Source organism: Clarias gariepinus, chromosome 2 (genome assembly GCF_024256425.1).
Source record: "Clarias gariepinus isolate MV-2021 ecotype Netherlands chromosome 2, CGAR_prim_01v2, whole genome shotgun sequence".
Lineage (NCBI taxonomy): Eukaryota > Metazoa > Chordata > Actinopteri > Siluriformes > Clariidae > Clarias > Clarias gariepinus.
In genome coordinates, this window is record NC_071101.1 from 31,598,638 (window position 1) to 31,616,854 (window position 18,217).

Sequence of the window (18,217 nt, forward strand, 5' to 3'; positions counted from 1 at the left end):
TTGAATGTAGGCAGCTGTTTTCCTGTCTCTGGAATGTAAGCTGCTGGTAGCGGGAGGAAAAAGTTTCCTTTTCGTCCAATCCTAAAAAGTTTTTCATTTAATGTTTCTGCTAAAAATGTTTTGTTTGAGCACTGTGCTGATCTGCTGAAGTAAAAATCTTATAAAAGTCAGAGAAAAGTACAGATATAGAGAGCAAAGCGCAGAGCAGTAAGCAGGAACGTCTGAACAATAGCGAAGCCGGAAAAAAAAACGCAAAAAAACTAATGGTGTTTGTACCAATTGTACTCCTCCCTGCTGGGAATGGCACGCAATTACTTTTCTAAAGAAATCAATTAATGATTTTCCTCAAAATTCCAGTTTCTCCGATTTAGTGTCACCATAAGCGCAAAATGCACCATTTACGTAAGTTACGAGATCGGAGCTACCCCGATACCTGTATAAAAAAAATAATTAGAACAAAAGGTTGTGGAAACCTAACTATATGTGGCTCTTCCTTAAACTTCTGCCACGAAGTTGGAAGCACACAATTGTATAGCATGCCATTCTATGCTGCTTCATTACAATTTCCCCTCACTGTAAATAAGAGGTCCAAACCTGTTCTAGTCTCACACTGCCCATGTGCACAAAGTGAGCTTCTTGAAAACATGGTATTACACATAGTTAAAGTGTAAGAACTCACGTGTTCTACACAGAGCTCTGTCCTCAACCCCACTGACCCTACGAACATCTCGGATCATACAGTTCTACAAACATCTACGGATCTTTTGGGATAAATTAGAACACTGACTGCACCCTAGACCTTCTGAACCAACATCAGTGCCTGAATTCACTAATGCTCTTGCGACTGAATTAGACAAATCTCCACAGGTTCACTTCAAATAAAGTTAATCATTAAAAAAACAAAAATAAAATATGGTACTGTAGGTATGTTATATGTGCATAGGACACTCATAACAATTGCTACTAAAGAATATCTTTTACAATTTGTATACTTCTTGTTTAAAAAAAAATTTATGGCTCTTTCATTTTATTATATAAATATAAATATTATTCAGATTCAGAGTCGGTCTGATTTATAAGGCACAATTAAACACAACAAAGTTGACCAAAGTGCTATGCAACCCTAAGGTAATAAGTCAGTTATAAGAAAATAATCTAGTAAGGATCTTCTTATTCCTGTCCAGAAAAACATTTTAAAAATAACCCGCATCTTTCAGGGGATTCAAATTTCAGGGCATTTCAGGACACACATGTTGTTTGGGATCTAAAATAGCATTAACAGTGCATGAGATTTGGTACAGTTTTTTTTTTTTTTAAAGGTGCTTGAGAAATATTTTATCTTCTTGCCTTTTACAATACTTTGTTACAAGCTGCTCGTTACAGTTTCAAAAAACATGTACTTTGTCTTCTTTTCTGCTTGCACTCAGCTCTCCTACATGAACCTCGGGCAGCACAAGTAGTATCATTTATCCAGGGTGCAGGGATATATTAGGCTGCAAGTGGTTAATTGGAAGTTGATGTGTTGGAAGCAAGAAAAATGTGCAAGGATCTGAGCAACTTGGACAAGTAGCAATGACGTTTTATAGCAATTAGTACTACTTTGTCTTTTCTGGGGGATCGGACCAGACGAGCTAGCCTTTGCTTTCCACAGGCAAAGATGAGCCATAGGTGTTCATGATCCTGCCACCACTTCACTTGTATGTAATTGATAATCAATGTTATTCAGTTCACCTCACAGTGGTGTTAGTGTTGTGGCTGATTGTTGTATATTCTAATAAATTAATGATCTAGTTCTTAAAATATAAATTAGCTAGTAGCATTATTTAATGTGAATGTACATGGTCTTGTTTATCTCATTAGCTTTATATCTGTCTGCCAGCTCAGATCCATTCTACATGTCATGGGATCCCAGTCTTGCTGCACATCTCTAGTTTCAGACAGATGGCCTTTGAACAATTCTGGCCTTCTGCCTTTTAGCACCTATTTTTAATCGTAAATCTGTATTTGTTAGTACACTGTAAAAAACTACCTATAGAATCTACCCAAAAAATGTGAGGTAACAATTTGCATTAAGTTTGTTTGGGTACATTTCACCCCATATTTTTCATAAAAAGTACCTAAATAAATTAGCTATAACATGCCAATTGAAATTAGGTAAAGTCTACTCATTGCATCACATAATGAATTACTTACTAAAATTAAGTAACATCATGTTTATGCAATGAGTAGGCTTTACCTATTTTAAATTGGCATGTTATAGCTTATTTATTTAGGTACTTTTTATGAAAAATATGGGGTGAAATGTACCCAAACACATTTTTTGGGTAGATTCTATAGGTAGTTTATGACTAACTAGCCAAAGTTTAACTTCATTTAAAAAGTTCACCCGACACAGTAGATTATGATTATAAATTTTTTTAATTAAATAATCAAATAACAAAGAAACGAGGTACAAAACTATCTTTTATAAAAATAGCAGAATAAGAGAATAACACTGAATAACCGTACTTGTGTAACTGTCTCCAACATAAAGCAAGGAAGCAATTTATTCCATTCAGTGTGGAGTTTAGCAGAGTTTACCTAAACAGTCAAAGGCAGATAAATGCACCTCATGCAGACAAATGAGTCCAATTCGTAAAGACAGGCAAGTCCAAATCCTACGGACAGACACTTGCACACTTGTATAAACATTTCAAATTGTAGTATGTCATTTAACATAGGATTATAATGATTCTTTATTATTAACACATATACGGCATTGACCTAATCATAGCTCATAAAAGCACATCTTAAAGACAGTTATATCCATGTTACAAAAGGAAAATGTTGTGTGACTGTCCTAATTTTAAGTAGTTTGTATCAAAGTTTTTCATTTTAATGAAGAAATGGATTAAAGACCTAATTTAGAAATCAAGTGTCCTAGATTTCAACACTATGTTAAACTTAATATCAACAACACCACTGTTAGCATCATATACTGGACAATTGTAGTTTTAATTTATGCAAGCTTGCTAAAGTAAAAATTTAACTACAATTAAGTTAATATGTCTATAATTTTTCCAACACAAAAATAACATTTGTTTAAGTGACAAACATTTCTTAAACACATCTTTAATATCAGGCAAGTGCATATTTTAAATGCTGTAGCTAAAGCTTAACTCCAAACTTCTTTTTTTACCAGCAAAAAACACAAATACTTATATTTAAACGTTAGCCTTCTGTAATTAAAGTTATTTCTATCTTTTTCGTTAACGTTATCTGTTAGACTTTGGCTAAGGCAGTCACTAGCTAGCTAAGAGTTGACTATCTTACTAGCTAATGTTTCGGTAACTTTAAAAAGATTGTGCTTTATTACTTTACAGGCATAAAATACGAGTCAATATTATATTCCCGGTAAAACGTTTGAAATTGTGTTTTTTACCGTACCACTTATACCTAACTAATGCGGGGAAAAATACTTTTTCTCCTGTACATTACCATTAGCTAAGCTAGCTTGTTATGACAAATGTTTGCCTAAAGAAAGCTTCAAGTGTGAACTCCTCATCAAACATACAACAATGACCACAAATCTTATGAGAGATAAGAATAAATGTTACCCTTTGCTTTTATGATATGATAAATAGACATGTTTGCATGTTACAAACATATCTTTCCTTCAGCCCAGAAGCTTGACAAATGAACATGTGCCTCAAATAGCTCATGCTTACAACAGATCCAATTTTTTGGGGTATATATTACAATGTTTTTTTAGGTTGCAGTTATTACTATAAATAATTAGGTAGTGTGGGTGAATTTTACTCATTATTATATAATTAAACTTGATGACGAAAATAATAGGTAAATGGTAGACTATTTGCAAGGGTAGTATTTACCACCCACCAAAATCATTTTTTACAGTGTATGAATGCTTTTTGTTAAACAAGTGTTTTACATTGTTATCTCATTACACATCTGAGCAGTTGAGGGCCTTGCTCAAGGGCCCAACAGTGGCAACTTGGTGGTTGTGGGGTTTGAACATGGGATCTTCCGAATGGTAGTCCAGTGCTTTAACCCTGGCCCTATTTACTAGCATAGTACATGTGTTGTACAAAACCATTTGACTGGGTTGTCATTTCGAACCAGACCTGGTATATGCACAAAGACTCACTGATGCACTTATTATATTTTTGGTTTGCGGTACAGGTATGAACAAGTCTCTGAACATGAATATGTCTCTTACATGCGGTAAGTTTTTCTTTTCTCTTATTTATGTTATCTCCACTGTGTCAATGGCTTACATCCTTTGTAGAGATTAAATGTGTACAATATCTGTGTTAATGTTCCAATGATTAGTCAAACCAATATCAGTATTATTACCTTGATCATTTTTGCAAATGCATTTGACAATACAGGTGGTCACTGACTTACGAACATTCGAGTTATGAACCAGTTACTAATTTCAAGGGTTCACTTACTTTTTCCACTGCCAATTTAAATAAGTGTGCTGAATAAAGACATTAAAGATTAGATATTTTTGTGTTATAATTTTACTCACATTATACTTGTAAATACTCTTGTCTGTATTAAGATGAAGATCAGATCACAATTTGATGCAGAAAATTGATTTTGAATTTCCAAAAGGTTCACATCTTTATATAAATGTGTGTATACCGTATGTGTACTGTATTTGTATAAAATATTACATCAGCATTTGTCTAAATTGCCTTACAGCAATGCCAATGTCAGCCAGTAAGTATGCATGATCTTTTTTTCTTTTAACTACGTATATGTTAGAGTTTAAGGCAGTACCATGCTCCAACTCCATTTTCAAGCAAAACCCAGCACATTTTGACCAACTAATCACATCAACTCTTTCTGTTCCATGATCAGTATAGTATAACTCCTAGGCAAGTTTGAGTAATTTGCATGTGGTGTTCATGAATGATTGTGTGTACAGTTCTCACAGACAGAAGCGTCTCTTTCGCAAGTTGGCGACAAGTTATCCACATTGCTTATTGTCCATGATACCTTCTATGATACACATCACATGTATTTACTAAGCTGGGTGGAAAACTGTACTGTAAGCACTGTGGTAAAGTTAGCTTGTACTGTAGTGCTGCCTTCTGTTTGTAGTGTCTGAAATGCTGACCTTCCAATAACTCCTTTAATGGCCCAAAGATGTGAAAATCGCTTGGAGCAAGGTCAGAACTATACGGGGGTTGTAGCAGTAAATCCTCGAGTTCATGTAATGTGCAAGTGGTGTCCATCAATGATTGTGTGTACAGCTCCCACACACGGTTCCTCAAGTGACAAGTTATAAATCAGTTTTTAAGGATCAGGGGTTCCACTCATTAAGTGTTCATGAGAATGACTGCAGCTACTCTTGCACCGTTCAAATGTTTTACTGTGACTAAGAGTCTCATTGCCGTACTGTGCTTAAAGTTGTCATGAAACCTATTGACATTTTAAAAAGACTTCAAGCACAGTACAGTGATGAGACTCTTATACATGTGTATGTTTCTATAAACTATTCAAATGATCAAACTGCAGTAAAAAGTGTCTTTTATTTAATAAAATGTACAGAACCTACTGGTAAATGTTGACAGGGCTGCAGCAATATCAACATCTTTTAAGTTTAAAAGATTAAAATACTTATTGTTGAATATAAACCAATATTAAACTTTTCGCTTTTTTCTATTTATATTGTGAAGGTAAACCATGTTCTCTGATTTTGTTAATAAAGTTAAATTGAATAATGAGATCACACACGGTAATCATCCGAATACATAGGGGAAATTAACACTATTAATAATTACATTCATGACACCAGATGTGGTTTATCATCAGTGGAAGAGATAAAGCCATGTATCTTACCCAAAATCTCATGGTTAGAGAATCCAGTCCTGTGTCCTAAAGAGCTGACGGTACAATTCAAGTTTTCTAGATTGTCCACCCTACAACCGTACTGTAAATTAATTGTTAATGCAGAAATGTTTATGTATTAGAAAATTTATTAACATTATTTAAATATTCAAAATTCAAATTCAAATTCAAATTTTATTTGTCACATACACAGTCATACACAGTACGAAATGTAGTGAAATGCTTACACGACCGCCAGTGACCTTAAAAAGAGAATTAAAACTTATAAGTAATAAATATCAATAGACGAAATATGATAAATTTAAATTTAAATAAAAATTTAACTAGAAAAAAATAGAACATGAAAATAGAAATATATTGTATGCATAGAACTATAATTTTGTGCAAGTATGCATAGAAAAAGTGACTCTGTGCAATGGTTATTAAAGTGACTTTGTGTAATGGTCCAGAATGTAAACGTGAACATGTAGTGTAGATGTGATGTGCGTGGAGTTGTCCATATTGTCCATTGATGTATAAAGATTGATTGATTGATTTTGAGAATTGTGAAAATATTGTGTTAGTTATGCCTAGTGGTGTGGTTGAGAGACCTTATCGCCTGCGGGAAGAAGCTCCTCCTCAGTCTCTCTGTGTTGGCCCTCAGGGAGCGGAATCGCTTCCCAGACCGCAACAGAGTAAACAGTCCATTGTTGGGATGGCTGAGGTCCTTCACGACCTTCCTGGCCTTGGTCCAGCACCGCTTGGTGTAGATTGAGTGCAGGTCAGGGAGCTCGATGCGGATGATGCGCTCAGCTGATCGCACCACCCTCTGTAGAGCTCGTCTGTCCTGCATGGTGCTGTTCCCGAACCAGGTCGTGATGTTTCCCGTCAGGATGCTCTCTATGGTGCAGGAGTAGAAATTCCTGAGCACCTTGGAGGGCAGTCTAAAGTCTCTCAAGCGTCTGAGGTGGTACAGACGCTGCCGGGCCTTTTTTACCACGGTGTTGATGTGACAGGACCATGTCAGGTCCTGCGTGATGTGAACACCGAGGTATCTGAAGCTGTCCACTCTCTCCACTGGGCTCCTGTTGATGACGGGGGTCTGGTAGTTCCTCTCCTGCTTTGTACTGAAGTCCACTATCAGCTCCTTTGTCTTGCTGACGTTCAGGAGGAGATTGTTTCTCTGGCACCAGTTCTCCAGATTTCCAACCTCCTCCAGGTAGGCCGTCTCATCGTTGTTGGTGATCAAGCCCACCACGACAGTGTCGTCAGCAAACTTGATGACGGTGGTGGAGTTGGTAGTGGCCACGCAGTCAGAGGTGTAAAGAGAGTACAGCAGGGGGCTCAGAACACAACCCTGGGGGGCTCCAGTACTGAGAGTGATGGAGGCTGAGACATGGCCGCCCATCCTTACTGCCTGTGGTCTGCCAGTCAGAAAATTGGAGATCCACTGACACATGAATGAGCTGAGTCCCAGGTGCTCCAGCTTGGTGGTGAGTGTGGAGGGAATTATGGTATTAAATGCAGAGCTGTAGTCGATGAAGAGCATTTTCACATAATTCCCCCTCCGAGTGTCCAGGTGAGTGAGAGATGTGTGGAGGAGATGTGAGATTGCATCGTCCGTGGAACGGTTTGGACGGTATGCAAACTGTAGTGGGTCCAGTGTGTCTGGTAGTGAAGAAATGATGAAGTCTCTGACCAGGCGTTCAAAGCACTTCATCACTACTGAAGTGAGGGCTACAGGGCGATAATCATTGAGGGAAGCAGGATGAGGTTTCTTTGGGACTGGAACAATAATGGACTCTTTGAAGCATGTGGGGACCACCGACTGAGATAAAGAGATGTTGAATATCTCAGTGAACACAGGTGCTAGCTGGTCTGCGCAGGCTCTGAGGATCCGGCCTGAGATGCCGTCTGGTCCTGCTGCTTTCCTGGTGTTCACTCTCTTGAAGGCTGTCCTCACGTCGTGCTCGGTGATGATGAACGCGCTTCCGGTGCTGGCAGTGACTTCCTGTCTGCAGCCATTAGCGCCGCTAGCATTAGCATCGCTAGCATTAGCATCGCTAGCGTCTTTAGCTGCAGCCTCGAAGCGAGCATAGAAAGTGTTCAGCTCATCTGCCAGAGTCACGTCTGCGTTTATCATACCGGATGTTGGTGCTTTATAATCCGTTATTGTCCTTAATCCCTGCCACAGGCTCCTAGAGTCACTCTGTTGGAGCTGTGACTCTAGTTTTCTCCCGTAGCGCTGCTTCGCCTCTTTCACCGCCTTCCGGACGCTGTATGACGCAGCCTTGTACGGTTCCATGTCTCCCGACGCGAGTCCCATGTTGTAGGCAGCGGTGCGAGATTTCAGAGCGTCGCGGATGGTTTTATCCACCCACGGCTTCTGGTTGGGAAACGTTTTAATAGTCTTTTTCTCCACTGTATCATCCGCTAGTTTCCCGATGAATCCCACAACCGCTTCCGTAAACACGCTGACGTCACCATCGGAGCTGTTTCTGAACATGTCCCAGTCTGCGTCATCGAGTGCGTCCTGTAACGCGGCCACCGATTGGTCCGTCCAGCGCGCGACCTCCCTCTGAACCGGAACTTCCTGTTTCAGCCTTTGTTTGTATTTTGGCATGAGGAAGATGGCGGCGTGGTCGGATTTGCCAAACGGAGGGCGAGATTGTGCCTTGTAACCGTCCTTGACTGGTGTAGCAATGATCCAGTGTCCTTTCGCCCCTGGTGGGGCAGGTGATGTGCTGATAAAAGTTTGGCGCTGCACGTTTGAGGTTGGCACTGTTAAAGTCCCCCGCCACAATAAGCGCAGCGTCCCGGTGTTGTGTTTGTTGCTGTGTGAGTGCCTCATGCAGCTCGCATAAGGCAGTGTCCGTGTCCGCTTGTGGTGGAATATAAACGGCGCTGATTATGACCGATGTGAACTCCCGAGGTAGATAAAAAGGACGACACATGATGGACAGTAGTTCCAGATTTGGTGTGCAGGAGCGTGAGAGGGGAACAACGCTCGCGCTGTTGCACCAGCTGCTGTTCACCATTAAACACACGCCGCCTCCCCTTGACTTCCCCGAGTCCCGCGTCCTGTCCATGCGGTGAACCGAGAAGAACTCGGCCGGCTGGATGGCGTGGTCCGGCACCGCTGGGTTCAGCCATGTCTCGGTGAAGCAGAGGAGGTTGCAGTCCCGAATGTCTCTCTGGAACTTTATCCTGGCCCTGAGGTCATCGAGCTTGTTTTCCAGTGACTGGACATTGGCGAGCAGGATGCTAGGCAGAGGTGTGCGGTGTGCACGGGCTCTCAGCCTGTTCCTGACGCCGGCTCGTTTCCCTCGTGGCCGCCGCTTCGCGTCGCGTCCTTTGTTGTCCCTCAGGATCTCACTCGGCCAGCTCGGATCCGGAGTTAAAAACGTCGAATTGTGAGTACATTGTATACCAATAGAAACAAGAGTGTCTCTATCATAACTAATGTACTCCATGGTGGTAATTTGACTGGTTTTAAAACGGTAAAAACTAACTTAAATAACAAAAACAAAGAAAATCTGGTCGGAGCAGTCGTGACGGCAGCCGACCTCACCGGCGCCATCTTGGATCAGGAATATACAGTATAAATAGTTGACAATTCAACCGTTCTGCTCATAAAATGATGCAGCAGGTAAATATTGTGTTCTTTTTAGTCTCTTTAGTTTTACATCTTTTTATATACGTGTGTATACCGTATATGTACTGTATTTGTATAAAATAAGCACTCGTCTAAATTGCCTTACAGCAATGCCAAGCGCAGGTAGTAAGTATGTTTTCTATTAACTACATATACTGTATGTCAGGGTTGTGTGTGTGTGTGTGTGTGTGTGTGTATGTGTATATATATAAAAATATTATTAAAAAGTTTGGATAACAAACATAACATAACAGATGGTAGCACAAGACTGTATGCACAGTTACAGGAAGCACCAACCTTCATAAGACAGTGTGCCAAAAAATATTGTCCTGTCTGTATCTGGAGCTGTGCAACTGGTGCTATTCTGACCATGAGCGTTACCACGATCTGCGATTTTATCTGCGACAGCAAGTTAGAACAAAGAGTGAATGTGAAATTCTCTGTGAAACTGGGCAAATCTGTCACAGAGATGTTTGACATGATTTAGCTTGTTTATGGCGATGCTGCAATGAGTTATTCGAGGTGTTTTAAGTGGCACGCGCAATTCAAGAGCAGGAGAACATCACTGGAAGACGATGCAAGATCAGAAAGACCTTTAATGAGCTTAAACCCTGAAAATGTCAAAACCATTCAGCAACTTTTGCATGATGATTATCAGAGAACAATCCATAACATTGCTGCCGATGTACAGTGTGTCATACAGAACAGTTCAGGCGATCCTCACATGTGAATTGAACATGCCCTGTGTTGCTGCCAAGTTCATCCCAAGAAGCTCATGCGTGCTACATGATACTCTGTACTCGTAAACCAAGGCTTAAAAAAAAAAAATATCTTTGCTTGTCTTGCGGAACACTCGCAAACCCCATTACTCGCAATCCGAGGTTCCACTGTATATTGTATAGTTTATAAGAACACACACACATGTATAACTATTCAAATGATCAAATTGCAGTAAAAAGTTGGATATTATTAATTAATAATCCTTGTGATGAAATTTCTCATGAACAAAGTCATGAAACCTATGGTTATGTATTATTACTGTACAAACATACAGTACATACATAATCTACATACAGTGGTGTGAAAAACTATTTTCTGATTTCTTATTCTTTTGCATGTTTGCACACAAAATGTTTCTGATCATCAAACACATTTAACTATTAGTCAAAGATAACACAAGTAAACACAAAATGCAGTTTTTAAATGATGGTTTTTATTATTTAGGGAGAAAAAAAATCCAAACCTACATGGCCCTGTGTGAAAAAGTAATTGCCCCCTGAACCTAATAACTGGTTGGGCCACCCTTAGCAGCAATAACTGCAATCAAGCGTTTGCGATAACCTGCAACGAGTCTTTTACAGCGCTCTGGAGGAATTTTGGCCCACTCATCTTTGCAGAATTGTTGTAATTCAGCTTTATTTGAGGGTTTTCTAGCATGAACCACCTTTTTAAGGTCATACCACAACATCTCAATAGGATTTAGGTCAGGACTTTGACTAGGCCACTCCAACGTCTTTATTTTGTTTTTCTTCAGCCATTCAGAGGTGGATTTGCTGGTGTGTTTTGGGTCATTGTCATGCTGCAACACCCAAGATCGCTTCAGCTTGAGTTGACGAACAGATGGCCGGACATTCTCCTTCAGGATTTTTTGGTAGACAGTAGAATTCATGGTTCCATCTATCACAGCAAGCCTTAAAGGTCCTGAAGCAGCAAAACAACCCCAGACCATCACACTACCACCACCATATTTTACTGTTGGTATGATGTTTTTTTTTCTGAAATGCTGTGTTACTTTTACGCCAGATGTAACGGGACACGCACCTTCCAAAAAGTTCAACTTTTGTCTTGTCAGTCCACAAGGTATTTTCCCAACAGTCTTGGCAATCATTAAGATGTTTTTTTAGCAAAATTGAGACGAGCCTTAATGTTCTTTTTGCTTAAAAGTGGTTTGCGCCTTGGAAATCTGCCATGCAGGCCGTTTTGCCCAGTCTCTTTCTTATGGTGGAGTCGTGAACACTGACCTTAATTGAGGCAAGTGAGGCCTGCAGTTGCATGTTGTCCTGGGGTCTTTTGTGGCCTCTCGGATGAGTTGTCTCTGCGCTCTTGGGGTAATTTTGGTTGGCCGGCCACTCCTGGGAAGGTTCACCACTGTTCCATGTTTTTGCCATTCGTGGATAATGGCTCTCACTGTGGTTCGCTGGAGTCCCAAAGCTTTAGAAATGGCTTTATAACCTTTACCAGACTGATAGATCTCAATTACTTTTGTTCTCATTTGTTCCTGAATTTCTTTGGATCTTGGCATGATGTTTAGCTTTTGAGGTGCTTTTGGTCTACTTCTCTGTGTCAGGTAGCTCCTATTTAAGTGATTTCTTGATTGAAACAGGTGTGGCAGTAATCAGGCCTGGGGGTGACTACAGAAATTGAACTCAGGTGTGATAAACCACAGTTAAGTTATTTTTTACCAAGGGAGGCAATCACTTTTTCACACAGGGCCATGTAGATTTGGAGTTTTTTTCTCCCTTAATAACGTAAACCTTTATTTAAAAACTGCATTTTGTGTTCAATTATGTTATCTTTGACTAATAGTTAAAGGTTTTTGATGAGCAAAAACATTTAAGTGTGACAAACATACAAAAGAATAAGAAATCAGGAAGGGGGCAAATAGTTTTTCACACCACTGTATGTGTACTGTGGATATACAGGTTGATGTTTACTAGTACGATTTATGTGTTTGTATATCTATATAGACAAAAGTGATAACTAAGTGGCTCGGGGACTAAAACGTTGAAATTTTGGGTCCATGGCCTGGAAACTTCCCAGATCTTAATCCCATTGAGAACTTGTGGTCAATCCTCAAGAGGCGGGTGGACAAACAAAAACCCAATTATTCTGACAAACTCCAAGAAGTGATTATGAAAGAATGGGTTGCTATCAGTCAGGATTTGGCCCAGAAGTTGATTGAGAGCATGCCCAGTCGAATTGCAGAGGTCCTGAAAAAGAAGGGCCTGCACTGCAAATACTGACTCTTTGCATAAATGTCATGTAAATGTCGATAAAAGCCTTTGATACGTATGAAGTGCTTGTAATTATATTTCAGTACATCACAGAAACAACTGAAACAAAGATCTAAATGCAGTTTAGCAGCAAACTTTGTGAAAACTAATATTTGTGTCATTCTCAAAACTTTTGGCCATGACTGTAGATGCTTTTATCCCAGTTGGTATATTTCCTATTTGTTTCTGAGTATAGGTGAAGCCAGATGTCTGGGCTACACTTCTGGCTCTGATTTGGTTACATGGCTTTAAGATTGATGCACAGGTCGAGTGGCAATTTTTGGCCATGAAAGCAATAGCATGGATCCGCACTCAAAAAGGTAATCTCCATGCTTCATCAGTTATTTAAAATTAAACAAAAACAGCTGAATTTTACTTCTCAAAATATTTCACATTTTGATTAAATTGTCTTGGTGGCACGATGATGATAATTATATATATGTGTGTGTGTGTATCTGTGTTTTAGTGGTCAACCAGTCAGTGTGTGTGTGGGTAGGTAACTCTCTACTGGGCTGCCAGGTTAAAGAAGATGCTCTTGGAGATTTTACCCTCTTACAGCATTCACACAAAAGCCTTTGAAAAATTGGCATAATTTCTTTCTTTCAATTTATATATATTAAAAAAGCTTTACTTTACTAACTAAATTTTGGTTATAATTGAGTTCATGTCAGTGGAATTACTATTATGGCTAATATTAATATTTTATCATGCATATGATGGTCCAAGAATCTAACCAAAATTAGTGAGTCACAGGTTGAATGTAGCTGTTTGCTAAAGATTAAAGAAAAAAAAGCTTATATACAATGCCTGGAGCAAGGAATTATTGACATTTTTTGAAAATAAATACAATATTATTAATCATTTAAAATATTTGTTGGTTACATCATATACACTTTTTGGCTTTGTACTGCCTTTTACTATATACTGTACTTTTATTATATCTGTCAGCTTATTTTAGTTTCAATTAATTAAATTTTTACATATCACATTGCTAAATTGTGGGTTCTTTTTTAGCTAGCTGATGTTTTTTGGGAATCAACTTAATAAAACTCATTTATGCAATCCTATTTGTAAGCATTTATTTGTGTCATTTTTATACCTTTTTACATAAAGCTTTTGTTATCTCCATGCTTGATTCTTCAAATAGCTTTCAACTGACAGCTTAAACAGTAAGTCTTGAAATGTGTGCAGTAGTTCTAATTTAGATAATTTTTAAAGGTTTTAAATAAAGAACTATTCATTCATAATATTTTAAATGCAGATAGTAAAGTTTTGGATAACTTATCATTACTTTTGTATTTAATGGTATATATTACTTAATTACTTTGTAGTTGTACAAAAATAAATAAATAAATAATCGATTTCTGTGACTACTGTATAACCATGCATGGGTTTTGGCACCAAATTGGCTGGTTTGAGTGCTTTAGGAACTCATGACCCACTGGTGTTTCAAATGCAGATGTCAGTTGTACAACCAAGAAGAAAAACAGTCACATGCAACAGTTGTTTAACTTAAACATTACAAAATATTAACATAAATATGCAGAAAATATGCAGTGTAGTTTGTGTATGGTCAGTGTTAGACAAAATAGCTGGGAATGTGCAATGGGGGCATCAATTGCTGAACCAATTTATTGCAAGTCTTAAAGCTTTGCACTTATATCATTACACTGTAAAATATAATACTTTGTAACAAATTATTTAAAAATAAATAAATCAATAAATAAAATTCTGCCCCTGGCAAAAATGTAAGCTGGATAAGTCTTCTATATTGAATGTCGAGGAAATGGTTCTCCTCGCACAGTGGTTTTCCTTTCTGTTTTTTTTTCCCCTTTACACCCACTTCAATTAAGGAAATGCTGTTAGTTAATTAACTTATTAGATAAATGAGGTGTGCTGGGAACTGAGAAAACACTAAAATGTGCATGACATGTGGTCCCTAGGACTGCAGAACCAATATCCTAGCAGGCCTGCGTTTACCATCAACCTCATTGGGAACACTTTTAAATCTGCTGTCATCATTTAAGAATGTACCTAATTATTCAACCACATGGCAGCAGCACAGTGCACAAAACCTCACAGCTACAGGTCAAGAGCTTTAGTTATTTTGTAAATGAAACACCACAGGTTTAACTCAATCCTGCTGCAGGGGTCTGCTGACTACAAACTGTAGGAGTGGTTTTTGGCTGGTTTACTGTCAGTCTGAAGTTAGCTGTCTGTAAATACTCTCCCACTGAGAACCGTTATTTTCAGGGTTTTACGAAGATTCCCACAAAAATAGAGCAAAATGGACTGTGGCTTGTTGACAAACAAGAAGGAGGCTGGTAAGATTGTTTAAAAAGTGTTGCTTTTTAAATAAGAAAGTGCTCTTTTTTTCTCTCTCTCTCTCTTTTTATAAATGTCTTGTTTATGATGCGTTTCACTAGCTGTACATGAGAAATACAATTAGTTCGCTGTCGAAAGGCTTGTGGACACATGTTGCAAGATAAAGGATATTATGAAATATAAACAAGCTTTCCCTTTGGTTAAGACAGTTATAGAGTTATATACAGTCACTAAGTCATTTATCATGCGCGTAACATGTAGTTCTACATGGAAATGAAAAAAAATAAAAAATCACTACTACCAGTGTCACGGTTTCGCCCTTAATTTTTCGCCCCTTACTCACAAAAAGAAACTGAAACTTATGAGGCGCCGTATAGGGCTTAAATCAAACTTCACTCATGCACACACATATGAAACACTTGCATACACATATATGAAACACTCACACATACATATATACTACTAACTGCTCAAACAACTACATATGAAATGCCCGCGCACATACATACATACTCTTCTCGCACATTCACCTATGAGATTCTCAGTGTAACCGGAAGGCATTTCAGTGTAGACGGACTTGTCGCTTCATTCTCCCTGAATGGTAGTACTGGTTTGTATCATCACTGCTCAATCACATAACGTATTCAGAACTATCCACCTAATGTCTAAATATTTCAGCGGCAGAAAACGCAGGTGATGATTTGCAAAAAGAAAATTGAAGCACGGAATCTGTGGCTAATATGTCGGATCCTACAACAGACGGTAATACACCGCGGTGAAGTTGGTTTTTCCTGTTACAGCCTGCTGGACCTAAATCTTTCAAAAACGCTGCTTACCGCCACTTTATAGCGATGGAGTCACTAAGGGACCGTCTAAAAAGTGCATGACCAAGACCCAACCGTACAGAAGAATACACAAAATTACACAGAAATACCTCACAGGACATCAAACATATTACACTGTTAGGCTATAGTATGGATTATTTGTATATTTATTTATTTGTTTGTTTAATTGATTAATAATTATTTTAAGGTACATTATGAAACAAATGATTATACAGACAATTCCTGTGCCAAAAAAAAGATTTTGTTAAATGAGAGTCGGGTGTGTTTTATTATAAAAATAATAATAATAATAATAAAAATAATTGGAAAGGTATGTATGAAAATGAATGCACTTTGGTACAGTCTAATATGAGTTGCAAAAAATGACAATTAAATGAAAAAAATTCAATAACTTTTTTGCTATATAAATTTCACATGTAAAATCAACTGTACTATAATCCACTCTATCATTGCTAATAACTACAACCATTCACTTTGCAATATTCAGTTTAATAATTTGTTTATTAATTTTTTACAAAAAAATTATGAATTTTCAATAGCTTTTTTGTTATGTGGATTACACATGTAAAACCAGTTGTACTATAATCCACTCCATCATTGCCAATAACTACAACCATTGGTTTTACATGTATTATCCACATAACGAAAAAGCTATTGAAAATTCATAAATTTAAAAAAATGAAAAATTAATAAAAAAAATTTAAACTGAATATTGCGAAGGGGATGGTTGTAGTTATTAGCAATGATAGGGTGGATTAAAGTACAATTGGTTTTACATGTGTACCCCACCTAACGAAAAAGCTATTGAAAATTAATATACATTATAGGAAAAAAATAATAAAAAAATTATTAAACTAAATATTGCAAAGTGAATGGTTATAGTTGTTATCAATGATAGAGTGGATTATAATACAATTGGTTTTACATGTGTAATTCACATAACGAAAAAGCTATTGAAAATTAATAATTTTTTTGTAAAAAATTAATTAAAAAATTATCAAACTGAATATTGCAAAGTGAATGGTTGTAGTTGTTATCAATGATAGAGTGGATTATAATACAATTGGTTTTACATGTGTAACCCGAAAAAGGTTATAAAAAAGCTATAAAAAATTCATAATTTTTTAAAAATGAAAACTCTTCTTCTTTGTCTTTCGGCTGTTCCCTTTCAGGGGTCGCCACAGCGAATCATCTGCCTCCATCTAACCCTATCCTCTGTATCCTCTTCTCTCACACCAACTAACTTTATGTCCTCTCTCACTGCATCCATAAATCTCCTCTTTGGTCTTCCTCTAGACCTCCTGCCTGGCAGTTCCAACCTCAGCATCCTTCTACCGATATATTCACCATCTCTCCTCTGAACATGCCCAAACCACCTCAATCTGGCCTCTCTGACTTTATCTCCAAAACATCTAACGTGGGTTGTCCCTCTGATAAACTCATTCTTAATCCTATCCATCCTTGTCACTCCCAAAGAGAACCTCAACATCTTCAGCTCTGCTACCTCCAACTCTGCCTCCTGTCTTTTCTTCAGCGCCACTGTCCCTAAGCCGTAGAGCATCGCTGGTCTCACCACTGTCCTGTACACCTTTCCTTTCATTCACGCTGATACTCTTTTACCGCACAAAACACCTGACACTTTTCTCCACCCATTCCAACCTGCCTGTACCCGCCTCTTCACCTCCTTTCCACACTCTCCGTTGCTCTGGACCCAAGTACTTAAAATCCTGCACCTTCTTTACCTCTGCTCCCTGTAGCCTCACCGATCCTCCTGGGTCCCTCTCATTCACACACATGTATTCCGTCTTGCTGCGGCTAACCTTCATTCTTCTGCTTTCCAGAGCATACCTCCACCTCTCCAAATTTTCCTCCACCTTTTAAAAATGAAAAATAATATACATTATAGGAAAAAATTTATAAAAAATATTAAACTGAATATTGCGAAGGGATTGGTTGTAGTTATTAGCAATAATAGGGTGGATTATAGTACAACTGGTTTTACATGTGTAATCCACTTAACGAAAAAGCTATTGAAAATTCATATTTTTTATGTAAAAAAATTATAAAAAAATTATCAAACTGAATATTGCAAAGTGAATGGTTGTAGTTATTAGCAATGATAGAGTGGATTATAGTACAGTTGATTTTGCATGTGAAATTTCTATAGCAAAAAAGTTATTGAATTTTTTTCATTTAATTGTCATTTTTTGCAACTCATATTAGACTGTACCAAAGTGCATTCATTTTCATACATACCTTTCCAATTATTATTATTATTATTATTTTTATAATAAAACACACCCGACCCTCATTTAACAAAATCTCTTTTTTGGCACAGGAATTGTCTGTATAATCATTTGTTTCATATTGTACCTTAAAATAATTATTAATCAATTAAACAAACAAATAAATAAATATACAAATAATCCATACTATAGCCTAACAGTGTAATATGTTTGATGTCCTGTGAGGTATTTCTGTGTAATTTTGTGTATTCT

At 37.8% G+C, this 18,217-nt stretch overlaps 2 protein-coding genes across 4 annotated transcripts in view; both read left to right on the forward strand.

The window, feature by feature from the left end:
* The window catches only part of LOC128505468 (von Willebrand factor A domain-containing protein 5A-like), a 119,070-nt gene extending 105,454 nt beyond the window's left edge, over positions 1-13,616 (forward strand). For both annotated transcript variants that reach the window (XM_053475909.1, XM_053475917.1), the window contains 4 exons: positions 4,183-4,224; positions 4,711-4,728; positions 12,746-12,869; positions 13,016-13,616. The gene's annotated coding sequence lies outside the window, so the exon portion shown is untranslated. The remainder of the gene's footprint in view (positions 1-4,182; positions 4,225-4,710; positions 4,729-12,745; positions 12,870-13,015) is intronic.
* Positions 13,617-14,766: 1,150 nt separating this feature from the next.
* LOC128505459 (von Willebrand factor A domain-containing protein 5A-like) overlaps positions 14,767-18,217 on the forward strand; it is a 71,577-nt gene continuing 68,126 nt past the window's right edge. For both annotated transcript variants that reach the window (XM_053475889.1, XM_053475897.1), the window contains exon 1: positions 14,767-14,873. In XM_053475889.1, coding sequence (XP_053331864.1) covers positions 14,837-14,873 — 37 coding nt within the window. In that variant the 5' untranslated portion in view covers positions 14,767-14,836. The remainder of the gene's footprint in view (positions 14,874-18,217) is intronic.